Source organism: Oreochromis aureus, linkage group 5 (assembly GCF_013358895.1).
Source record: "Oreochromis aureus strain Israel breed Guangdong linkage group 5, ZZ_aureus, whole genome shotgun sequence".
Lineage (NCBI taxonomy): Eukaryota > Metazoa > Chordata > Actinopteri > Cichliformes > Cichlidae > Oreochromis > Oreochromis aureus.
Genome location: NC_052946.1, coordinates 8,229,897 through 8,255,993, shown reverse-complemented (window position 1 = coordinate 8,255,993; position 26,097 = coordinate 8,229,897). Strand labels below are relative to the sequence as shown.

The following is a 26,097-nucleotide window of genomic DNA, read 5'->3' as shown; positions in this document are numbered from 1 at the left end:
CCCACTGAATGAATCAAGGCGATTAGGATGACTTTCCTTAAAGGTCATGTTTTTCCGGTGTTCACAGTTCATAGAAGAATGCTCAGGATTTACTCTGCTGACTGGAACAACAAAGATATTGATATATTTGATTCTGTTAAATAGAAGATTTAAGCAATAACCATATCTGTATTTACTCAGTATTTGGATGCTTAAATTGACTTTAGAAGAGTACATCTCCCTCTTTCTCTCACACACACACACTCACAAATTAGTGTGCAAACACATACTGTCTTTCCAGATCCTCACTAAGTGTGTTTAATCTGACTCACAGTTGGAAACTAGATTGCATTTTGACAGTCTGGATCTACTCTGCAGTGATGAGAAGAGGCAGAGAGACATCATCATGATTTGGCATGAACTGGGACTTTATTTTGACTCTTGGGGCAGCGTGGATGGTACATTTGGATCACCGCTAAACTGAATCCTGGGCCGGTCTCAGTGCTTTATGACTGATTTCAGTAAATTAACTGTCACTCCTTGTTGTGGTCATGAGGACCACAGTGGCTAAAAAGTCCATGTTCTTAAGGTGGAAGGCTCTTGCCTACATATAGGTGTTTTCACAGTTGTAGCGGCTTAATATGTTTACAACAGACGATCCTTCTGTCAGTGCTCATCTATCACTGTTTTTAAGCAAACGTTTTATGACTTGTTATAATTAATGTTTTCACAGCGGCTTTGAAATAAACTCCAATTGGGCATTAACATTATTCTTGAACTTATAACAGGTGTATGGGTACATACACTGCACAGCACTACTGATAGTGTAATTAGGCTTTATTGCCATTTTTCTTTGCCATTTCTCTCCGACGTATGGAGTTAAAGCAGCAGCATGCAGTACACTCTGTCAGGATGATTTCCAAGGAACTCGCTAAACAAATCCAGACTCTGTCCACATTCGTTCTTCTTCCTGTCCTTTGCTTCTTGCCAAGATATATTTACATCAATTAAGGTGTTGACTTTTTCAGCTGACCTCAAGGTGCATCACTGCAGACCTCACATTAGTTTTATGTGCTCATCCATTCATTTACTCAAAGATAGCGTTCTTGGAAGCAACTCGATTTCATCGGTTAAGTGCTTTAAAAGAAGTGTGCCAAAAGCAGGCTGTAATGAAACTGCACTGAATGTTTGGAACTGTTCCCTTTAAAGAAGAAGCTTCCTGTGTCTTCCTTCATGTCTAGATGTTTTGAGGTTGTTGAATTTGTACAGTGAGTAAAAAAAAACTGGAAGCATTTCTTTTAACAACTGGAAACATGTTTTAGCCAATCCCTCATGTAGCTGTTTGAAAATTGCTGTTGATAGCTGACATATTAGATTACTTTTTGATTTGCATTTACAGCTGGAGAGCAGCTAATATAAACACTGAGATTTTGCCTTGTTGTGTTTAAACACTGTAAATCTTTAGACTGTAGTTTTCACCGTTCCATTTGTCACAAGATAAACTCTGTTCGACCCTAATAAGCGACAGAGGGGCGAGGGAGTGAGGCCACACATCCGACAGATGTGTCAAAAAGCTTAGCCAGGGTAACACTGTCCAGATGCTCAGCTCTAGCACGGAACAGGAAATTCAAATGAGGAATTTCAGCAAGCAGAGAGCCTCTCATTTCACAGGCTGAAATGATCACTTGGACTGCATGTGTATGAGACACCTGAAGGGATTAAAAATGGACCGAGTGCGAAAAGATATTTCTGGAAAAAACAGGTTTTCCCAACACCTGTAGGGACATCCGAATTTCTTGGTTGTTGGCAGAAATAAATTGCTCACAGGGTCTGATGGAGGTAAGGATTTGGGATATGAGAGCCATCGATCATGTCCTGCTGTGGCACAGTTTCATCTGGGGAAATTGCCAGCATCAGTCAGACTACATGAATGAATGTGGAGTGGAGCACAAAATAATACTCCAGTGCCTGCAGTCCAACTTGCGAATTTCATCTCTTTGCCGGGCTACTCAGCGAGGATCACACGCTAATGTGATTATTGTCCTGGGCAAGGGCCACTCCTGTGGGACTTCAAAGAGAGCAGATCAGAGAGAAAATGAAAAAAGCTGTAAGCTGTGATGCAGACAGGTGCAGTGCAAACCTTCCTTTAGCTTTAAACATATTAACAGGTTCAGAGTGAGGACTCTCAAAGCATGGCACATACATCCTGGATGATTTATTACCATGTCATGTGACATGCTTTGGCGATCCATCCAAGTGTTTTCATTAGGCATATGAATTATGCAACAGACGATAATTAAAACTCATAATTCAGAGCAGAAGTAAGAGTTAGTGGCTACCATATATGATGAGGGTTTGTCTGTACATGTTTCAGTCCTGTTTCTTAATATTACACGCAGACTTTACTGAGACACACTGCTGAAGGGAAAGCTGTTGTGTACTTGTATTTGTAAAGAATAGAGCAGAAACATTACTGACAAGATGAAAACTTCTAGTGATTGAAGAGCTCTTCAGTTGTTTGTTCTCTCTTTTGTCTAATGAACTACAACATACATTCTCATACTTCCAGCTGGTCACATGATCGTCTTGCTGCAGTTGCAGATTCACTGCAGTGTGTAGTATATCTGCCTCTCTCAGGTAGTGAGAGTTCTTGCAGGGTTACAAAGGCCTTTCTTCATTAGTTCATACACAACACAGAGGTCACAAACCCCTCAGCTCATCAGTACACCCACTCTATTTCCTTTACACCTGAGGATCTCTTCTCATTTCTCATCCACAGCCTCTTCCATCCTCATCCTGTCACCACAGCGCTCCCAGTGCTCTCGGCATCCGAAGGCTAGAGATCCCTGAAATATTAATGGTGTGGTAATTGAACAGTCTTGCTTTCTGAAGTGCTGTAAAGCCAGATCTCAATTAGTCAAGCATGTTATCGCTTATTGCTTCCTATACTCATTTATCATCTTGTTCCTGTTTTCTTTTTTCTAATATTTTGATATCAGATGAATTGCATGGTCAAGCTTGTAGAAAACTACTGATAAGGATTATAATTGCCAAAAGGTTAGAATCCTATCTAAATTCAGAGGAGTAAATGGGTAAGACAAAATGTCTAAACACAGGAAAATTAATTTCGACATAAACCCCCCCCAAAAAACAGTTACAAGCTTTATTTTTCCACCCTGATCCAGGCAGCGTGTGTGAATCGCATGCCAAATGAGTAACTGATTGGAAAAAAGAGGAACAAAATGGCTGAAAAACAACTCATTAGACACATCAGAAGCAAAGCAAGTCAATTGCAGCTTAGTGTTAATCAGCTGGTCCATTGTTTTAATTGTTCTTGAATGATCAAATGGGAATCAGAGTGGAGGCATTATCAAGCCTGTGAGAGGGGCGTGCGGAGCTGCTGTCTTCCCATCGCAGGTCTTTAGCACGCGGGATATTTTAATCCAGTCTGACAAGACGAGGATCTGCTTAATCCTATTACAGGCTTGCACATTAGACTACAGTAGACCCACACTTCTCTGCCTGTTGTCTTTGTGTTTGAAAGGAGCAGATGGTGCCAGCTCAAGGGCCTACTGTAGTGAACTTTGTATGGCCCTGCTTGGACCCCACCCTGTTACCAAACAACGTGTTCGCAAGTGTGAAGAATGCTCCCGAAACAACTTGCTAGTGTGGTATTTTTCCTTGAAATACTTCCTTACATTGTCTGATCCTTTTATATGATCTGTTAGTACATGTTTATGGCTTAAAGTTTGGGTGTTAAGCTAGAGCAGATGGCTAAACTATAGGAGTCAAGAAACCGATAGACAGATCCTGCCAGTTGTACTGTGAAGGCGTGCCAGAATTGTTTCTTTAAGTAAAAGGCTGCGCAGTGATACAGTAAACAGTACTAGAGTGTGAAGAAAAGCAGTAAAGCTCTTGGAATCAATGCCAAGAAGTTAAAAGGCACTGAATTTATTCATGTAAAAATAAGGCCTTAATTTGAACTGACAGTTAATTTGTAAGTCAGTCTTTCAAATGTCTTAAAAATGCTAAAACGTGGGCAGTAGGATTTTAGGATTTTATCAGACGTAGCGATTCAGAATTTTAAAATCTTTTTTCATAATCATTTCTTCAGTAATGATGGCAAATAGCAGTTAAATCCCTGCCTGCTCCAGTCTGCATCTTGAAGGTACTTAGCCTTAAACTGCTACTTAAGAGCCTATTGGTATCTTTGAATATGATGAAAATGATGTGCATTTATTTTAGCTGAGAACACGTGCTGTGGGTGTTACTCACAATGACGTGAAGAAGCACAAATTCAGTCAAGGTGTTTATGAAGTATGCTGTATTTTGTGTGAAGTGTAAAATTGGGTACAGTGGAAAATATTGCAGTCCAACATGTGAACACATTTTTGACATGAAAGCCTATATCAGCAAAATTAAATTAGTTCACGAACAAGGATACATCTGTTGTTAGAGTATGTAAAATCTCACCACTAGATGTCAATAGTCAACTGCATAATCCTGTAGGACAAATAACTCTGGCTGCTGTTCATCTGTAGTGAGTGCAGTCAGCTGTTACCTCAGTTTTTGTTCACACCTATTTACTCTGGACGAGGCTGTAAAACCTCTTGAAAGGAGCCTGATACAAGCCAGTGAAGCTCACTGTCGCGTGATGAAAGCGATACTGAGGTAAATCGTTGAGGAACATTTCTGTCAGTAAGCGCTGCTTCTGTTAGCTGCTGTTAACTGGCGCTAGTGTAAGTGGGTTTGATCTAGCATTGTTGTACTGGCACTTAGTTAATAGTGTCAGTTAATATATTCCATTACAATGTGACGGTGTAATCAAACTTTTTATCAGAGAGAATATATGATTTTTAGGACACTCAAGCCTACAATCAGCTGGCACAATGTTAATATTAGCACATGTCTAATCTGCTTACAATAACCGCCATATTATTTGGAATAAATAAACACATTTATGCATGTATGTTAGAGCCTTGATGATGCTTGAGGTGTGGAAGATGAATATTTTTTCTATTAAATAACTACAAAAAAAGACCGACAACACCTTTAAAACACAAGCATCAACTAGCTCAACAAAAGCAAATGGGTGAAGCTAACACAGAATAAATGATGTAGTTTTTGTTTTCTGTTTTTGTTGTTGTGAAGTTGGTCTTACATTTAATTCTGAGTGGCATTAAAAAAGAGGGAACACAGCACATTAGATAGAGCATATAACAGAAAAGCACATCTCTAAAAAAATCTATTACTCTTTTCACAGTATGAGCTGACAGAACACTTCCCTCAAAACAACAAAGGTTTAATCAACCGACAGAGCACATGTTCTGGTAGTCAAAGAGAAAGGAGAGACGAGAGCTTTTTCCAGGAAAACTTTTTCTTTTTGCAGAGTCTCTCAGGCCCACGGTTACCTTAAGAGTAAAGGACTGTCTGGGAGAAATAAGGTAAATAAGGTGTCTGGGATAAAACGGATGAAGCTACTGTGGCTATTTATGGCCCGGCTTGCATGCTCAGTGGATCAGACTGTTTAAAAATGGGGCTTACAAAGACAGGAACCTAAATTTATAACCTGGAACATTACCACCAAACACTGCACAGAGAGACAAAGCACAGTCCCAGGAACCAGCAATTAGACTCGCAGTGTTTGGCTGTGGACGGTTGTTCAGGAATTTGTAGACTTTATTTTAGACTCTTACATGTTGATAGTTGATTGCTGTTTTGTACATCACAATATAAATCAAGAATATAATTAGTAGATCACTTGGAAGTTACAGGCTTTATTCCCACTTTTCTTTGCTAATAAAAAAAAGGCTGATTTATTTTTAATTGATTAATGTTCCACTTGTACTTTGATTTATTCTTGTAGTCGATGTAATGTCAACAGATAGTGAAAAATTCTCTCTCTCCACTGCCCAAGTTAATTTCTCTGAGTTCTCCATTAACTAAATCTCTAAGCCCAAAGATTATTAACTTGTGTTATTATGAAAACACAGTGGTTTCCTTTTTTTTGAGAATGTGAAAACAGGACACCCCCCGCCCACTTTTTAGCCCTAATACATCAATGGCATAATTTGGGAAAGTAAGAGAATGGCAAGACATTAATGATGCTATCACAAGTGCCTTTGTATTAAATGGATAAGTAATCAAAAATGATTTGGTCTTGTTGACAACAAGGAAGTCTATCGAAGAGTGCACTGAATCTGTCACTCGGAGAGAGCCTTAAAGTTGCACAGGCAGATTCCACTTGGCCCATTTCCCTCCATTTCCCTCCATGTGCCCCCCCCTCCGCTTCTGTCCCGTCTGAGCCTTGGCTGAGGAAGGTTAGGGTTCATACTGGCCTTCCCACAGCGAGCAGCTTTTAACCTTCTGCCAGCTTCATCAATCTCTGGCTGGTGTGATTGCTCCTGAAAGAGGCGGGGATTAAGAGCAGCCCACGGTCTGTAAATCAGGCGAGCTTGAGAGAGAGTGGTGCCCTCTCTCCTGTGCATCATATAGTTCCAATAGGCACCATACCCTGTGAGTTCAATGCAGACTTCATCACTCGCAGCAGTTAAGCTCTTAGCGGACCTCCCTCAGCCAGATGGCCAAGTGAGTTCTCAATAAATGTTTAACGAGGGGGGAACAAATTAAATCAGAAGCCAAATGATCAAGCACAGTTTGAACCAAGTGTAATCCATCTAAGGTGTTGTTAGGTTGGTAAAGGATTTTGGCCGGCACAATAAGATAAAGAAAGCACATTCTCTTCTGGGAATTGTAACCTTGGCCCTCGCTCCTTAACCAGGTGGGGCTTACCAACAATGCACAAGGTAATTAGCACAAAACCCCTAGCTTTTAATTTGGATCTGTTTGATTATCATAAAACACCATGTGTGGGAAGGCTAAAATAAAGAAAAGCCTAAGGCAGTTTCCTGAATGAGTTTGACACACAAATCTTCAGTTGGAAATATAGCCAATAGACATAAATTGTGATCGAGTGGGTTGATGTATGTGACATACACCACCTAGCACCTTGTTGGTGATGCTGTTTGTGGGTGGGGCATAGGTCACACATTGGTTCAGGCAGACTTAATACCATTACCATGAGGTATGGTTGAAGAGTTCAGAGTGCACATCCATCTGACAGCACGACTGCATCCAATGAATGAAATCGACTCTTTTTTCCCCTCCTCTGGTCAATTATTCAATTACACTCCTTGAACAGGAGTTTGACCTCAGTGTTGCCTATTGAACTGGAGAAAGCAGCCAGAAGATTGAGAAAAGAGTGAGCTGGATTTGAGCGCTGTTGTAAAGAGCAAGTTCTTTTAAAGATACTGCTCAGTTGGTTGAGTGGTAGTTACTGTGCCGCTCATATCTTGGCTACTACACCTGATACTTTCCTTGACATTAATTGGTTTGCTTAGCAACATTAATAATACAGTAATTGCAATTACTGGATTTTATCCTTTGTGATGCTCTTTACTACATTTCTATTTTACACGAATGTCACCGAGTTCCCTGTAGGCCAGCAGCTTTAAGATTTCTCAAAAACTCTAATGTTTCTGTATTAGTCTTCTGTTTTGTTGTTATGGGGCATGTTAGATGCTGAGCTAATTACTCCAGCATGACCTGCTGAGCTGGGTCACAGCCAACATGGGGACGACTAATGAAGTGACACCCCAGAGGTTTCTTATAGTACTGCTCCAAGATATTAGAATTCCCATACATCGCTCTGGACCGATCATGCGCTCATTATGGTCCAGACTCTCGTCTGTTAGATGGAAAATTATCCAGCACTCTGTCCTCTTGCAGCTCTGTCGGTGTGCAAGTGCAGACAGCTTACTCAGTCTGACTGTTAACTATGTATGCTTTTTATGTCTCCCACCCCTCAGGCAACAGTATTTGCTGCAATAAAAGATAAAATTGTCCGCATTCGTAATCTCTTTGAGTCATTGTTATCAGAAACATGCAGGCACAGATCAAAACAGCACGATGATTAAATCGGCCAAACTTTGATGGTAATTTTGATGTTGATTTCAATCTTGGCTTTTTCCAAAAGTAATGCTGAACATCTGCCACGCATTAATAAATCCACAGGCTCCCTCATTTGTTTATTTCTTTCCATTGTCGCTTGAGAAATATGCTTTGTGCCGCACACTTCCGCAGACTACAAAACAATGTGAGCCCCATGGGGAAATCGGATGATAGGAGGCTTTAATGTGAATATTTTTTCTCTTTGTCACACCAAAATTTGAACTAGTTCAGAACAGAGTCCCTGTTGATGGGAATGAAAATGTGTGCCTGGTTATGCCTGGCTGAGCAGAGAGCAGTCGGGCTTGGAGTCACAGGGGATTTATTTTGTTTGGGGTTTTTTGCCTTTCTGTCTGCCAGCGCGTGGGTGGATTCATGGACTTCTACATCTGTGCTACTTTACAGGTACTGCATCTTCACCATAGTCATGAACTGAGAACAAAGTGGAGAGCGTTAATTTCCTGTGACTATCCGAGATCTCGACACTATGAGGTTGCTGAGGAGCCCCAGACTGGCCACCGTGCTGTTGGTGGTCATCTATATTTGTGCCTTTCATACGACCTCAGCTATTGACATCCCACTGGAAGGTAAGTCATGATTCTTTCACAAGTCACACATTCACAACAAAGGATGCAGGATGATTTAGGAGGGGGTTCAGTGGGATAACAAAAGAAATAGAAAAGAGTTTTCTTAGAGCCTTTTCTTTTGTATCAAAGAAACCTCCTTTACTGAAAAAACCATGACATCATGTGGATTATCCAGATAAAAAGATACATTATGTCTAATAACATAACTCTGCTTTCAAGTTTGAATGTATTTTGTATTCTGTTAACACCACAAAAAAAGAAGACAAAATCCCCTAAAAACTTCATTTCCACTGTGTTTTTTGGGGGGAATTACAGGAATTATCAGAGAAATGCATACCGGAAATTTGGCAAATAAAACCGAACGTCTAAGAATAAAAGACACTATTAAAGCAGTTATGCTCTTGTCAAAATAATAATGTGAAAACAAGTGCTTTAACTAAATTCTTAGCTGTCCAGGTATGCATCACTGTTTTTGTCTTCATTTGCAGGAAGTAGCTGTTTTCAGAAAGCTTTAAAATCTAACAATACAACACGTGCTCAGTGCAAGCATAGTGAAGGATTAGCAGCTAAAGAAGACAGAGTGCATATGCAATAACCAGACATTTTATTAGGTATACCTTGCTTGCACTGGGTTGGATCCACTTTTGGTCCATATTCACATATCCCTCAATTGCTGCAGATTTGTAGGCTGCACATCCACGTAGGGACTCTAATTCCACCACATTGCAAAGGTGCTCTATTAGATTGACGTGTGGTGACTGCAGAGGCCATTTGAGTACAGTTAATTCAATGTCATGTTCAAGGGACCAGTTTGAGATGATTTGAGTTTTGTGACAAGGTGTGTTATCCCATCAGAAGATGGGTACATTCTGGTCATAAAGGGATGAACATGGTGGGCAACAATACTCAGGTGGGCTATGTTGTTTAAACTAAACTAAGTGGCCTACAGGGTTCACCCCCTGTAGGCCATCAGACAGTTGATTGTACTGCCACTGTACTTCGAGGCAGTACAATCTAACTCCTGATTTAATGCTTAGGTGAGATCTTTCCTGATGACTTTATTGTCTCAGTCACTAGTTTCAAGCTCAACACATCTGGTTTAATAAAAACAATGTAGTTTCCAAACTCCAGGTTTAGTTCAGGCACACCACAAAAGTGAGCTCAGCTCTAATTCCAGTAGATCAGATAATCTCTGCCAGTCTACATCAGATGATTGCTCTGCTGATTCATTTCTTCACAACCATTTGGCGTCTGCAAGCCACTTAACAACCCATGCCCACCCCTTTTATGTTATGTCTGGCTTAATCAGTGTCACATTGATATCTGCTCTGTTCTGTCTGGGGGTCTTGCTGCTGCTCTCTGCTCCACCACTCCAATTATGTGAGTGGAAGCGCAGGACAGTCCCAGAAGAGATCTGCAAGATACTAATGACCGAAATAACAATCTTATTTTAATGATAAAAAAAATCAGCAAGAGGTAATTCACCTGTAAATTCATCTGTAAACAAATAAATCATAAAAGTTATGGTGGGGTTTCTAAATTTCTCTTTGATGAGTTACAGTTCTGCACAAATTGGTTGAATTCTGACAACAAGACTGACAGACTGGCACATAAACACACATTCAGAGCTACTCCAAGAAAATGATTCATGAATGAAAGAAAGGTTAAATGTATAAAGGGCTGTTTTGTTGTTTGTGCTCATCCACAGAGAGCACTTCTCCTTGAAGTGCTTTTTATCAGAAAAAGAAAGGCGCTGAATAATTTAGAGGGGAATACATCACATTGTAGAGAACTGTTACAATCGTCAAGCATTTTGTGAATTTAATATATTTACAGTTATTATCTTGTTTGAATCAGGTTTTTCTTTCCCTTTTGTGTTAGCTGTACGCGTGTATCCCAGTTTCCTTGGTAACGCGCATCAACCCTCTTCCTCTAAATTATTCAGTTAAAAAATATCTCTTAAGGGCTTGATAAAGAACAGTTCAAACAGGTTTTGTGAAAAAAGGCGGCTGCATTTTGGGGGCTCATTGTCAGAGAAGTCTTTTTAATTCTGCCTTGTGTTTTGCATTACACGGGTGTATGTTACAAAGGGCTTGTGTGTAGAGAATACTTGACAAGAAAGGATTATTCCCAAACTGCTGACTGTTTCTGGTTTATTTCCCCCTGCTGCCATGGATTATATAGTTTTAGGTCACATAAACAGTAAGTTTACCCTGCCATACTGTAGCTAGCATTAGTGAAGTCTTCTGCTCTCTCCTTTTCATCTCCTGGCTTTCAATTAAGCTTAGCACTAACTTTACTTACAGCCACATGTGTTGGATCTGAATACCATGTGTCATCAGTCATGACTCCATAATACTGGTATTTACACTTCTAGGACTCGTGGCATGTGCTTTTCCCTTTACACCAAATCCAATCATTAATGCAGTGTTGTGCATTTTCCATCCACACCACATGTCACTACTTTATCATCAAGGCCATCAGAGACTGAATGAAGAGCTTTTATTCCAGAATAAAGCAAGTCTAACAAAGTGATTCATTGCATTAGCACATTGTCACATTAATAGATACATTTGTTTTCTTTGTTTTTGGACATGTAATTGTCATAGTAGTGCAGTGGTTCCCAACCAAGCAGCAATGAAGCTAAATTGAAAGTGCCAAAACTGCAGTTCCTTAATTGGCCATTTGAAGGTTGCTACAGAAATGAGTTAAAACCCATACATTTCCATTCTACAGTGCCCAATGTTAGATCATTAACCCTCTGAGGTCTAATTTGTGAGTGGTGAAAATCACAACCCTAACCTGTAATCCCAACCTGAGGCAACGAAAATATGCAATTATTTTTTTTAATACATTGTTTGCAATCAGGAAGAGAACTAAATCATTCTTAATAAGGGGTCTTGGGAGCCCCAAGGAGTAAAACTATTGTGGGCCCTAGATGAACTAGCCTACATGGTTCCACGTGGGTTTTGTTTGGGCAAGCCAACTATGGGTTTGCTAATAAAACCCATAGAAGGTCCCCAAAGGGAAAACCTGCTGTGGGCTCTGTGTGGGCACACCCGCTTATGACCAGTGTGGGATAAATTTGCGTTTGCCCACAACCCCCACAGTTGACCCACACATCTTCCCACTGTGGGCACATCTACTGGGTTAGACCGCAGAGGGTTAAAAACCATGTTTGGAGCCTTGTACACAAAAATGGTTTGGGCCTCTACTGATAGCCTCGATCTTTATATTAACAGTTACAGCAGTCACACCACTGATCAGTGTCTGCTTGGCATCCACTAATTAAAGTCACTGAAGTGGACCATGTTGTAACATGTTTAAGGTGTTGGTGCCTTTTGCAGCATTTTAATCCCATTATTTGACAAATGATATGACCTCCTGTGAGGTACAGACCAGCCAATTTTGCTGAGTGAAATTCTAGTATTATATGATATGATATGATATGATGAATATGTTACATGCACTAATTAGTATCTGTGTCTGTGTATTACATCCATTCAGCTTATGGATGCTAAGTAAACTTACTAGAGCTAGCCTGTAACTGACTGATAGCACTTGTTGAAATATGATCATTTTTGTCTTCCAAAATACAACAAGGTGGCAGCTGAAACACTGCCACGTACAAAACACCTTTTCCATGTCAGACTTCTTAAAACCTCAAAAGCAGACTATATTGAAGATGTGTTGAGGTAAGTCAAAAGCATATTCCACAGGAAATTGGCATTCACAAGTCTAAAATGTTGGGAACCACTGTCCTAGTATCATGATGAGTGTGACACATTTCTTAATAGCTTTCTTGAGGCCTGTGTTGTTTCTTTTATTTTCATGCTTGCCTGTCTGTTTGTTACCCAGTTGTGCAGCTGCCCACCATCACAGCTCAGTCGCCCAGCACTCTCATCGCCTTTCCCTTTGACGAAAGCTTCCCTGTGATTTGTGAAGCCAAAGGGAATCCCGAGCCAGAGTGAGTACTTCAAAGGATGGGAGCATGTTATTAGCAGTCAAACAGACACTAAATACCAAACAACACTTTAGCATCAACATGTTGCACTTCGATGCTTTGATTTGTAACTTTGGGAGCTGAGTGTGCTACAGTCTCAGCTTTAAGACTTGACATTTTAACACTGGCTTTCTTTATGTAGATTCAGATGGACAAAGAATGACCAGGAATTCGACCCCTTTCTAGACCCCCGCCTGATGAAAGAAGAGAATTCTGGGACCTTTGTGATACCCAATAATGGGAACCTTACAGAGTACCAGGGAACCTATCGCTGTTACGCCTCAAACAAACTAGGCATCGCCATATCGAAGGAGATTGAGTTCATTGTGCCCAGTGAGTAACCTGCATCTGTGAGTGTGCGTGCAGATGTGTGTGTGAGGTGCTCTGTTACAGAGCTTTCAAAGTGATTCAGGGCCAGCAGCTCCGTGTAATGACTGCACCTCTCTGTTGTGAGCTTTTCATTGTATTGGACGTGGCAGAAAGTCATTGAGGTTCCTGAGCGCTCCACCCCTCGCAGCGTCTCATCTATAGGTCTGCACCAGAAAAAGCATCGGGTGTGATCTAGCCTCTCCATCATTTCCTTTGCCTCCTTTTTCATTTTGTTCCCAAGAACACTACATAAATTCTCAAAGAAAATCCACTCCACAGGGGACTTTGACTAAATTTGGCTGGGCTTCAACTGCTCAGCACTGGTGACAGGGCCATGAACAATAGCGGTAGTGATGTCTGTTTTGTTTCTGAGGGCCAGAACTGAAGATAATAAATAAATAAATAAATAAATAAACAGAGCACCTAGGATTCAATCTATTGAATGATTCGCAGCACAGGTAAAAATGACACATGCTACATGTAGAATTCAAGAATGATATTACTGCCACCTTCTGTTGAAAAGAAAAACTGCACCACACTATTTATTATTTTTTTCAACTCTAATTTTTCTTGTTTTCAGATGTTCCTAAATTCCCCAAAGAGACACTCGATCCTGTTGTGGTAGAAGAAGGCCAGCCATTTACTTTAAAATGTGACCCACCTAACGGTATACCTCCACTGCAGATCTACTGGATGACTATTAGTAAGTAATATCTCATGTTGTGATGTGTGCACAGTTTGGTATTGACCTTCTAACTTGGTGTAATTAAAGATAGTTTAGACAGTAAATTTCATAAGTTATTTTAGGCTTATAAAATGTGTTTTGAATCACATCCTAATCAGAAGGTGGGTAAGTCATTGCAAAATCTCTTTTCAAAGCCACAGAACTTCTTTTAACTTCACATTCACACATACATGAAATATATCAGGTAAAATGTTTGTTATGTTTAGATTTACTGAAGAGTTGGAAGAAGCCAGTAGTAAAACTATGGTATGGAGTGTTTTTGAACAGTTTAAAAGATTTTTTTCCATGGATAAAGACACTTCACAGCCGTGGTGGCAGAAGTGTTATAGAAGTGTTATCCATTATATCAGTGCAGAAATGACTGCTTCAGCTGGTGGGGTTATTAGAGTGATGAGCTTTCTCTGCTTTGTAGGCAGTTTGGAAGTTTATACCAGAGATAAATAAGGTACAGAAGACCAAATAAAGACTTTTCTTCTAGGTCTTTGTAAAACAGCAAAAAATTCATTCTCTTTGTGCCACAGTTATTTAAAAATGAGAGGGGAATTCATTATTGTGTGTAGCTGTGTTTATGAAACATATGGCAAGTGGTCCAAATTAGATTATGGTAGTTGATTTTTACTATTCACGAGCCATAAAATTTCAGAAACTTTTACTCAATCTGTAAACATACATTTTTTTTAAAGGTCTTAGTAACTGTCTCATTGAAGTATTAGGAAAATTACTTTATATTCCACTGTCATTTAGCTGGGTTAAACTGAAGTACATGGTGTTAAATCAGCAGTTGTTCAATTAGAGGTTGTTTACATCTACATGGAATGATTGCCACCGTCTTCCTGTGCTCAGATCTCCAGCACATCGAGCAGGATCAGAGGGTGTCCGTGGGCCTGAACGGAGACCTTTACTTCTCCCACGCAGTGGAGAAGGACAGCAGGAGAGACTACTGCTGCTTCGCCTCCTTCCCCAGAATACGAACGATCGTTCAGAAGACCGCCATGTCTGTCATTGTCAAGACAAGTAGGTGTCTCGTTGTTTTCTTTGTCTCCACTCGATTATTGTTTGCCTCTCAAACCAGCGTGACGTGTACTTCGATTTTGGAGCACTGTTCATTTACCAGCACATTCTCCGATATCATTGTTGAAAGGAAACGCTTCAAAAGCCATCCCAGTGTCACACTGTTTTGTTTGTGTGCATCTTCTTGTTTCTATGATTTTATGATGTGACTCAGATGTTGGTGATGTGCGTCATCCACTTTTCACATGTTCATTGTGTGTTTTTTTGTTTTTGTTTGTGTGTTTGTTTTTTTGGTCTCATTCGTCATGATTTTAGGAAAAAGTGACAGTTCAGAAAATGGTAAGTTATATTAGTGTATTTCTGCACGTGTATGAACTGCTTTGTGCTCAAGAAAGGTGTGTGAATATGCTGTTCTGTCTTATTGTGTGTTGTGTTCTTTTCAGCTAATGCAATTCTGGAGAGAAAACCCTCTCTTCTGACGCCCCCTGGTGGCAAATCAGAGATACAACTGGTCAAAGGAGAGGACCTGAACCTGGAGTGTATTGCTGAAGGATTGTGAGTAATAATTTAGCTTAATGTTTTAGAGTTACTATATTAGTAGTTATGTTGGTATATTAGAGTAGCATGGTGGTGTGGTGGTTAGCACTGTCCCCTTAAAGTAAGAAGGTTCTGGGTTCAAATCCACAGTGTGGCTTTTGGGCTTTCTGTGGGGAATTGGCATGTTTTCCATGTGTTTGCATGGATTCTCTTCAGGTACTCTGGCTCCCTCGCACAGTCCAAAGACATCTAGTTAGTTGGGTTGGCTGTAGGTGTGAATGGTTGTCTGTCTGTGTTTTCCCTGTGACAGACAGGTGACCAGTCCAGGGTGTACCTACCTTTCTTGCCCTATGACTGCTGGGATAAGCTCCAGGCCTTCCAGGACCTTTAATTTTAGTCATGTAAAGGCAGTATGTCACTATTTTTAGGCTCACCATTTGTTCCCACTTTCTGTCAGTCCAACTCCACAGGTTGAATGGAAGAAAATGGGCCACAAATTTCCTAGTAAAGTGAGATTTGAGAATCATGGGAAATTGGTGATTGTGCCAAGAGCTGAGCAGGAAGACAGTGGGAATTACATGTGCAAGGCAAAGAACCCACTGGGAGAAGTTCAACATACCTTCACCGTGACAGTCGAAGGTAAAAACAGTGTACAGTGAAACACACTGCAATGTTTTCACATCTGGTTTGTCTACATTGATGTCATTATTTCTGTTTGACAAATTAGCCTAATCATTGATAAAAAGGTGTTTAAAGACCAGCTGCTGTGACGATACATTAATTTAAAATCCTCACAAGTAAAAGTTCTGCTTTAAGAAATTTGTTTAGATAAAAGTATGATTGTTCTGTTATTGTATATCAAATTATCGCCTAACTCTAATGCTTTAATCTATAAGTAAGATTCTATGATTAGTGAAAATGGAGCTAGTTTTTATTTAGTTATTATACTCTGTTCCCACTTTATGGATTGTGGATCTGCCAAATGGTTACCAGGTACAGGAAAGATTAAGAGATACATTTTTATTCTTATTTTCTAACCTTTGCTCTTTTTATGAAATATTGGATAATGTTTCATGTTTAGGCCTCAAATGAAAAAAAAAGCTTTGAATATCATTGAAAGATGAAGATCTGATTTCATAAACATCTGAAATCCAACTACATACTGGTTTTAAAGCAAAAGCTCACTAAATGAGTGATAGGTGTTGTTGCAGGCCCATTTTTTATTGACAGATTACACCTTAAAACAGCAGCTTTGTTATTTTTTTGTCACTGTCAGCTTCCTTTCCGTTGATTGCTATGTTAAACATTGTTGTGTGTGTGAAAGACGGTGTTAAGAATAATTCCAAGTAATGCATAATAGTATAATCTCTATATCATGGTGGCAGGTGTAGGTGGTGAGGCTGAAGGCAGCTGAAGAGCCTTTTGTGGGTCCATGTCTGTGTGTAATGGGTAGTAAATGTAGCATTCATTTGTACTGAATAATACATATTGCGTAACTATTCCTGTGATTGTGTTCTCCTCTGTAAGTGCTCAGTGTCTTCTTTATACTGATAACATCACGCTGACTGTGTGTTCTCAGAGCCTCCAGAGTGGGTGTTTGAGCCTGAGAGTCAGCTCAGTATGATCGGCTCAGACGTGCACATCAAGTGCTCTGCCAGTGGGATTCCTCAGCCGACGACTACATGGAGGGTGAACGGTGGACCTCTGCAGGGTCAGTCCCACAGCAGTCTCACTTAAAGCTCACTTCACTTCTTTGTACTGCGAGCTCTTTGTGATTGCTAGACATTTTGAACCTCACAGAAAGGCTAAAGGTAGATGCTGTTTTGTTCAGTGTTACAATGTAGAACATGAGGAGGAAGTATCCAGAAGTGGGTAGGAAAGTACTCCAAGGATGATGAATGTGAACATAATTGTTTAGTATCTGTTGAGACACGACCATAGAATCTAGGAAAAGGCAAACAGACAGAGACAAGTAAAACACTGATGTGAATACTATTAATTAAGTTTGTACATTAAAGCTAATGTGGACTGCATGTTTGAGAATATGAGGGATATGAGACCTCTATGGCTTCAAAAACCAAAATATGAGGTCACTTAAATCCCTGACAACTGGGGAAAGTTTAATATAACAAATCTAGTTAGAGGCTTAGAGCTACGTTAGCTGCAGTGTTAACTGTTAGTGTGAAGCCTCTAGTCTCTGTTCAAATTGTGCACAGGTACTGTAAACATTGCAATACAACCCCCCTAAAAACCATCCAAAAAAAGCAAACAACCAATAGAACTAATTGTAGTACCCAGTCAGTTCACTGGGGTTTACACAACGGTGTAAAAGGCCCCTGGTGGGGGCATCAAGGTACTGCATGTATGCGTAACAAAGTATTTTTCAATGAAATTATAAAAGGATTTTAATTTGTAATTTGAAAGTTGAAAATAGAGAGAACATATATTTATGATTAAATATTTATATATACTACAAGGATGATGAATGTGATCTGTTGAGATCTGTTTTGATTAAAGATTTTTTGTCATTAATTAGCTTAAGAACCAAAAAAATTCCTGTTTTTTCTCACTTTTTCTGTAACGCACTAAAGATACCACACCTCAACTCCAACATCTGAGTTCGTATGATTGCATGTGTTCAGTTTCCAGGTTAAAACTGGTTGAAACAGAAGTTACGTTGGTTTGCTGCTCGTCTTTTGGTACAGATTGGTAGTACACCAAAGTGTGGCGAGGTCCTAGATCAACTTCAGCTGATATCACTTTAACGTAACAAACACATAGATGTTTTAGACTTAAAATCAAAGTGATTGTTGCTTCATATTCTTTTGATGTTAGTTAATTTGGGAATTTCAGCTTAGCATATTGATTTTTTTAAATTGTGCTGGTTTAAAACTTTGTGTTCACTGAGTGTACCTTTGTATTATTCCAGAGTCCCCAGCACGAAACAGGAGGGTAATTGGTGACACCATAGTTATACATAATGCCCAAGTTTCTGACAGTGCTGTCTATCAGTGTGAGGCCTCCAATAGACACGGAACCATTCTGTCCAATGCAAACATCATGATCATGAGTAAGTATATCAGCGAGCCACAGTTTTATTAAATTCTGCTTCACCATCCGAGGTCTATGAAAATACCATCCATACAAAGTAGTTGTGTCGCAGCGTACGTGAATAAGGTTCAGACTTCCCTGTGAGACACAGAGAGATTGCTGACTGATGTGTCAAGCTCGAGAGCTGCCGCTGATGCTGGCATATGCCCATAAAACAGTGAGGAGCCCAGGGAAGGAGAGCTGTCTGCAAGCTGTATTCCTTCATTCAGGCTAGCCGTTCTCCCTGTGGAGCAACAAGCCCTGTTCCCTACCATTTATATGCTAACAAGTCCCTTCTCAATTCCATACCAATTCGAATGCCACAAGACAAACATGTGCTGCTTTACAAGAGCAGATTAAAAAAAAAAATCTGTCGTGCAGCTCAAATGTGGGGAGTTGCTTCTTGGTGACACAGGAGTTAATAAAGCTGGACAGTCTCTGAATGCTGAGTCCCAGTTGCTGCCTTTGTAAACAATTAGTAGAGACAGAGCGTTTTAATGGCAGGCTTTGGCTACAACTGATAAGGTGCACACACTCAGCGAACTCATTATTCCATTGTTTTCAGCTTTGATTTCTTTCTCACATTTGCTCATTTCTGACAACCTGACAGCTCAATCGTTTTTTTATTTTCTTCTTTTTTTTCCTTTTTAAAAACACAACAAGCTCACAGTTAATGCACAGGTAAAGCAACACTGTTGTCACCTCATTTAACCTGCAGTTATCTGCCTATTTCCATTCCTGTTTTATCAGCTTTTAAAACCTAATCTAGCTGTGTTATTTTTTTTTTTTGTCGAAGCCATTTCCTGAACGGTGAAAAAAATATATTGTGCTTTTCTAACAGCACTGTTACGAAGTTATGATGAGATTCTCCTGCTGGTTTTTGCAGATCTGCAGCCCATGATTTTAACAAGTGAGGGGGAGGAATACTCTGTTGTGGAGAGGAAGGGAGTGACGATGCACTGCAAGGTCTTCAGCTCTCCTCCTTCTACAATCACTTGGTAAGTGTAGCTTTTTTTCACCAGCAGAGGGCAGTAGATCTCAGCTGGTCGATGCGTACACTCCCTCAGTATACTGTTGTTTCAGTACCCACGACCTGCTATTTCTTCAAATCAAGCTGAAGTAGCCCTGTCACTCAGCTCTGATGTCCTGCTTCACTGCTGCCATAGTGTAGTAGTGTGGGCCACCTGTATTTGTATTTATTTTTCTCCCCTCTGACAAGTTAACTTTTGCATGTTCTCCAGGAGCAAAGACGACTCCCCTGAATCTGTTCATGGACCCAGGTTTACCGTTCATGAAAACGGGTCACTGAAGATCTACAATGTGGAGAGGGGTGACACAGGACAGTACACGTGTTTGGCCAAAAACACAGAGGGATCATCTGCTATCAATGCCATGCTTTATGTAAAAGGTAAACAGTTTTAGTCATTCAAAAGAATTGTATTCAGCCTCACACGGGCCTCAAAATGTAAGTAACTTGGTCCTTCCTATGGAAGATCCCACTCGAATAGTAGTGGCCCCGGCGGACCAGCGAATCCTAATAGGTACCACGGCCCAGCTCTCATGCCTGGCGGAGTACGACAAGTCCTTCAGCAATGACTTTGAGCTCCTGTGGGAAAAAGATGATATGGAGATAGCCCTCAACTACACTGTGAATTCAAGGTAGAATTTTTTTTATTTATTTGGTGAAACAGCCCTGCAGACCTAATCCCAGCTGAAAAGCCCTTTTCCTTTCGTAAATCAATACCCCGTCTCCATGTTTCTACCGACAGATACTTTGTGGAGAATGGTGTTTTTCACATCATGAATGTGAGCCACAGCGACCAGGGTGTGTACAGATGTGTGGCAAAAACTCCAGCGGACCAAGACGTGGCCTCAGCCCTGCTCATGGTGTTAGGTGAGCTTACGTGTGAGCGCTGTTTCTGCTTCAGGGGTCAAAAGTTCAGAGCACCCTGATTCTACATTAATGCACAGCAAATTCGAGAAGGCCACAAAATGTCAGGAAGCCAGAGCAGAGCATGAAGGTGCAGACCGTGGCTTTATTAGCGCAGCTTCTTTGAAGATGTTGTTGACATGTTAAAGTCTAAAGAAAACAATGACGGGCAGCACAGCGATGCAGCTCGTTCCACATCCTCTGACTCTCGGGACCGATCGAACATTTGCTCCCCGGGTCTTTTTCTTGCTGCAGAGATCTTGTTTCCCTGTGATTTTTTTTTCTTTTTCTAAAAGCCGTGCCGTTACGATGATTTTCAGATGTCCCCGATGCGCCGGAGAACTTGGTACTGTCTGACCGCAAGGGCAGAAATGTGACGCTGAAATGGGTCCCCGGGGACGACCACAACAGCTCAACCACAGGTAAAAAGGAGCGTCCATGTGTGCAGGTGTCAGGACATACAGCGCAGAGTGAATCAGTGCATCTCGCAGCGAATGCCATTAATATGACAGACACATTCCTGAGCAGCATCCTGCATGTAAATAGATTTGTTTGATACGATCTTGTACAATATGAATCCATTATTGGTTCATCCAAGCATGAATCATGATTAGTCTCCCTGAGGAATGTACAAGCCCAGAGCAGGGTTTGAGGAGTTTTCTGCACAGCTGGTGGTTAGATAAGTAATCCTTTGGCAGGATTCATAGCGGTGAGGCAGACCTCTGATTGTCTCTATGCCTGTCAACAGAGTTTATTATTGAGTACGAGGAGAGCCACTGGGAACCAAGCAACTGGAAGGAGCTGCTCCGAGTACCTGGGAACCGTAACTCGGCTGAGCTCAGGCTCAACGGCAATGTCGACTATTGCTTCAGAGTGTCTGCCGTGAACGCTGTGGGAACCGGGCGTCCTAGCGAGGCCACAGAGAGATACAAAACTCCTCCAGAAGGTCTGAGTTTCCTCCTTTCATCGCTCAGTATAGCTTTTGTTAGGGTCTTCCAGCCCACTTGAGCTTCCAACGCTGCTGCTCTGTGAACTTTAAAACACTCAGACCTGCTACATAATTGATTCCATTCTTGTTGAAACTCTGCTTTCTCGTGTGCCTCTTTCACTGGAGATTTCTTCCACTAACAATGCTGACAAAATCTATACTCCTTTTCCTCCACAGCCCCTGACAGGAACCCTGAAAATATCAGAATCGAAGGTCATTTGCCACATGAAATGGATATCAAATGGGAGGTAAGAAATAGACTTTGGTCTTTTTCATTACCTTCTTTCTGCAGGTTCTGTGGCCTACCTTTACAAAGCACATTATTCCCATCGTTATAGTTTTGAGCAGTCAAAGAATTTCTGAGAACAGAGATAAAGTTTTATCAATGTTTCATAGGCTATTACCAACAGGAATTAAAGAAACAGAAATGGCCCATTTATGATATTTCACTCTAGAGATCTTTAAAGAAGTCCTTTTCTGGAATCTCCATGAATGAGTTCCTCATTCAAGGCTGCTCCCTGTCTTTGATTAGAAAGAGAAAGGAAAGCTATGAAGATAAAAATTTTCTTTTTAACGCTCACAGTCATATATTGGCCTTTATTGTAGAAAGATGAATCTCTCCTTCACTTATTATCCGGTTGCCCCGTCATGGTAATGTAGCCCCTGAATCCTGGATTCATGAGCTCTCCTACTGTTAATGATTTGCTTTTGTGGATAATGGTATCTCATTCTATTTCTCATGGTCTGACTTCTGTGACGAGATGAATCTTTTCATCTATAAAGTCTCAGCAAGCACTATATCAAAGAAAAGCCTTGCTGCTAGACCAGGTCAATTGTTCCATTGTTTTATTAGATGGTGGGATAAAACATTGTTCCAAGCAATGTTCACTGGACAAGTCATTTTTTTCCCCTATGGAAGGAGTGACATAGAGTGGTGAAATATAACAAGTATCTTACGCAATTGTGAAAGTCTCAGTGAAACCCGCTCTATTCTTTCTTTTCCTGCCACAATACAGCCCCTGTTACCCATTGAGCATAATGGTCCCAGCTTGGAGTACAAGGTGAGTTACAGACGACAAGATGTGGAAGAAGACTGGAAGGAACACACAGTGAAGAGACACTCATTCGTGGTGAGGAACACCCCAACTTTTGTCCCCTACGAAATAAAGATCCAAGCCAAGAATCGTCAGGGCTTCGGACCTGAGCCCAAGTTAGTGACTGGCTATTCAGGAGAGGACTGTGAGTATAAGTTAATAAGTTAAGTTAGTTTTGGACTTAGGTTTAGACTTGCACTTTGAGTTTCAGGGTTGTGGCCTGTAGTACACTGAAAAAACAGCTCTATTTGAAATAAGCCAAATATTCTTAAATCTGACAAAATTGTTTTGTTTTGAGAAAAAAAATCTGTCAGTGGGGTAAGCAAATGTTGTTTGGCTAGCAACCCATTGATCAATGGTCTTTGATCAATGGTTGTTGATCAGTGGTCATGACAATTTGCATATTAATGATCAAGGAACTGACCTCACAGCCCACTGTTCATTCATTCAGTGATGCTAGTTTCAGGTATTGTGCAAATGTACTGTTTGTAAGGTTGGGGAAACCTGCAGTCAGCTGAGACTGAAGAAGTCACTTGGATGAGTGACGAAACGTTTCTCCCACTGAAAACACTACGTCCAGATGAACAGAATCAAGAATTTGGGATTTACTTACCTGGATAATTGATCATACGTCAAGACAATCTAACTTCTGTATGCCTTTTAACTAGACAAAACTGACTATAATGAAGAAAATTAATTGAAGAAAATCTGACTTATTACAAGGAAAGACACTCTGATATTTAGAAAATGAGTATCATCCTTTCTTGAACAAGATGTTTTCAAGAATTATTTGCTTAATTTAAGATTTCACACCTTAATTTAGATTTTCACGTAAACAAAAAGATGTTACTATAGGATAAATTTTAGTGTCATTAAATATAGTTCTTTTTTTTAGCCTTTATTGATAGGTACAGTGAAGAATTGAGAGAAAGCAGAGAGAGAGAGAGGGCCGAGGGTCAGACTTTGAACCCAGGCTGGCCACTCTCAGCCATGCGGCATGCGAGTGCCTGCTGAACGCATTGAGCTAAAGTGGCATCTTTAAATGTGTAAAATTGAAAAGTTGTTTTAAGTGCCCTTACTCTTGAAATAAGAGGAAAATAATTCTTATTCTCTTTCTGGAATTTCAGCCAAACCATTGTCATACCCTGTAACAGAAAGCTCAAGATGAGCTGAATGAAATATCTTATTAAGAAAACGTTGGACATATTTTCCTAGAATGAGTTTAATTTTGTGCAGTTGCGCAAAACTTGCTTGTTAAGAATGTTTTCTTTTTAGACAAAAAATAAGAAAACATGTTTATAAACAAGGGTTTTTTTATTTTCTTGAAAATCATTTTTTGCAGTGTAGCTAGAAGAAGAAAGCACCATGTACCATACTTATTACTGTTTTTCTTTTGTTTAGCTTTCTTTTGGATTTGTCCTCAGGAGGTCACCTCAGGTCATGAAACTTTCTCACTGCTGTGTCCTGAGTAAAATGAGATTTTAGGAAGTGTAGCACTTGTTTTTGTTTTTTGTTTGTTTTTTCATTTTTTTGTGACTCTAAGTAGAGTTCCCTCCTCGTAGGTATTCCAGTAAATCAGTGATCCCTAAATGTAGGGAGTAGTACTTTGTATTTTTGTCTTGTTTGGGTTTGTTGTTCCTTCCCTCACTTGCAGCTTATTGTAGATGCTAATGTGTGTTTGCCTTTGCAGTTCCCTCTGCTGCACCTGATAATGTAGCTGTGAAGGTGATGAACAGCTCCGTGGTCAAGGTTAGCTGGACACGAGTACACAAGGACAAGTTACATGGACATCTGGGAGGCTACAGGGTAATACCTCAAAACCAGACCTTTGCTTTTAGACACAGTTTAAAAGGAATGGCACTGACCTTGCTCTAAACATTTGCTTCTCTCACCTCACTCTGTCTCCTTTACTGGTGTCCAGCTCAATGTTTTCTTGCTTACAGCACCAGAAAAATCACACTAACTCAGTCAGCATTCCCTTACACATGTACATATGTATGATGTTCAAAGTGTGATGTCTTGTAGGCACTGCTGAGGATGTCTCTGTGTGCCTCCTTCCTGATGTAGATAAGTTGGTGGCGCCTGCGCAGTCTGGTGGACTCAAAGAAAAGTCCCGGAGATAAACACACGCTGACAGTCCCCGGGGATAAGAACCACGCCACGGTACCAAGTCTGACGCCCTTCTCCGAGTACAGCCTCATCGTCATGACCTTCAACGGGCGGGGCAACGGCCCAGGCAGTCATCCCGTCAACTTCAAAACCCCAGAGGGAGGTAAGATTGTGGAAAAACAGCATGGAGTGTATTGATTCACGACTACTGAAGGGAAAATCTAATAATAGCCAAGTAAACTGGGTTGCAGAATTTGACTGCTTGCTGTGTGTGTGTGTGTGTGTGTGCACACCTTTGCAGTCCCAGAGAAAAATCATGATTTCAGGGTCACAGATGTACAGAGGCACACTGTCTCTCTGGCCTGGAAGCCGCCGTTGGAGCCTAATGGGATTCTCATTGGCTACCTCCTTAAGTACCAGCTCAGTACGTATCCCTGTTCCTCATCCTTACACTTAATCAACACACGTATAATGGTGATGTTTCTGTATTGCTGTGAGAAGATGATGTGTTTTTCACCTTGTGTTTAATAGAGTTTACCCTCAGCTTGTACTCTGTAAAGAAAACAAACAGGCCATATATTTCAATTTGAAAACACTGACTGCATATCGGCTTAACTGTTTCAAACCTTTTCCTCTACACAATACTGCACTGCAGAAAGTATGTGCAGTACTTGAACAGTTTCTTGGGAAAAGAAGAAAGTGGTGATTGTCTAACCCATGATCCTTTACACAGAAAGAAGAATCGCTGCTCTGCTCTAATAAGGCTGGGGTCAGAGTGTGTGTATAGGAACCATGTCAGGGTGGTGTCTACTGGCCTGTGTCACGATCACGGCTCGGCTAGTGCTGACCAAGGCCTCTGAGTCACAGTCTGTTAAGGTCCGGTTTTACTGACCCCATCCTGTCTGCAGGAAACGTCCTCAGCGCAGCTCACTGTCCCAGGGGACATCATCCCTGAACACATCCCACGTTTGCACACACTGTGCTGTCCTTAAATAAAAGTCACAACGAAGCTAATGACTAACTTCCAACAACGTCTTAGTGCCGCATTTCCCGGCTAATTGAGTTTGATTTGGCAGCAGCACAAAAAAAGGACCCGGCGTCACGCAGTATTTCAAGAGAGGACGTTTTCATTGTGCCACAGCAATAAAGCTGATGGACTCTTTGAAGTGTGACTTTTTTTTTTTTTCTGAAGTCCCCTTGAAGGAAGTCATGTGCGAAATGTTGAGGATAATGCAGCCAGCTGTCAGTGTATCATCGGTGACACAAGTGGAATCAAGCTACAGCGCAGCTGTTTGAAAACTCTGCCCATCTTCACAGCAGCCTTTAATAACTTCACATTTCACCGGTTTCACAAGAGGCCCCGTTGTAACACACTGTTTAACGCAAGCCGGATCAACACTGGGTTTAAAACACTTAAACTAACCTGCTTTGAAATAACACGTTTTTAGGCTTTCAATGGTGGTGTCAGCTTGTGACTTTATCTTTAACTAGTGTAGTTCCCCTTCAGAGGGAGAGTAACCCAAATTTACAGATGTCCCTTAAATCTTTCACGTGTATGTAATCATGAAGTTGCTGATATAAAAAGAGGAGAGCCTGAAGGATACACTCACTGACTGTGTGCATGTGTGTGTGTACCTGTTCACTACGT

General features: G+C 40.7%; 1 protein-coding gene across 6 annotated transcripts in view; it reads left to right on the top strand.

Moving 5' to 3' along the window:
* The window catches only part of chl1b (cell adhesion molecule L1-like b), a 67,624-nt gene that overhangs the window by 27,824 nt on the left and 13,703 nt on the right, over positions 1-26,097 (top strand). For 5 of the 6 annotated variants that reach the window (XM_031748512.2, XM_039612530.1, XM_039612534.1 and 2 more), the window contains exons 2-22: positions 8,392-8,573; positions 12,432-12,540; positions 12,719-12,909; positions 13,526-13,648; positions 14,534-14,704; positions 15,017-15,040; positions 15,145-15,256; positions 15,696-15,877; positions 16,818-16,949; positions 18,168-18,308; positions 19,215-19,326; positions 19,570-19,736; positions 19,822-19,987; positions 20,098-20,222; positions 20,579-20,680; positions 21,007-21,204; positions 21,424-21,494; positions 22,263-22,485; positions 24,031-24,146; positions 24,408-24,612; positions 24,751-24,873. In XM_031748512.2, the coding sequence (XP_031604372.1) occupies positions 8,474-8,573; positions 12,432-12,540; positions 12,719-12,909; positions 13,526-13,648; positions 14,534-14,704; positions 15,017-15,040; positions 15,145-15,256; positions 15,696-15,877; positions 16,818-16,949; positions 18,168-18,308; positions 19,215-19,326; positions 19,570-19,736; positions 19,822-19,987; positions 20,098-20,222; positions 20,579-20,680; positions 21,007-21,204; positions 21,424-21,494; positions 22,263-22,485; positions 24,031-24,146; positions 24,408-24,612; positions 24,751-24,873 (2,893 nt within the window). In that variant the 5' untranslated portion in view covers positions 8,392-8,473. Of the gene's footprint in view, positions 1-2,820; positions 2,840-8,391; positions 8,574-12,431; positions 12,541-12,718; positions 12,910-13,525; positions 13,649-14,533; positions 14,705-15,016; positions 15,041-15,144; positions 15,257-15,695; positions 15,878-16,817; positions 16,950-18,167; positions 18,309-19,214; positions 19,327-19,569; positions 19,737-19,821; positions 19,988-20,097; positions 20,223-20,578; positions 20,681-21,006; positions 21,205-21,423; positions 21,495-22,262; positions 22,486-24,030; positions 24,147-24,407; positions 24,613-24,750; positions 24,874-26,097 lie in introns of those variants that run through there. The other variant, XM_039612532.1, reaches the window with a different exon arrangement.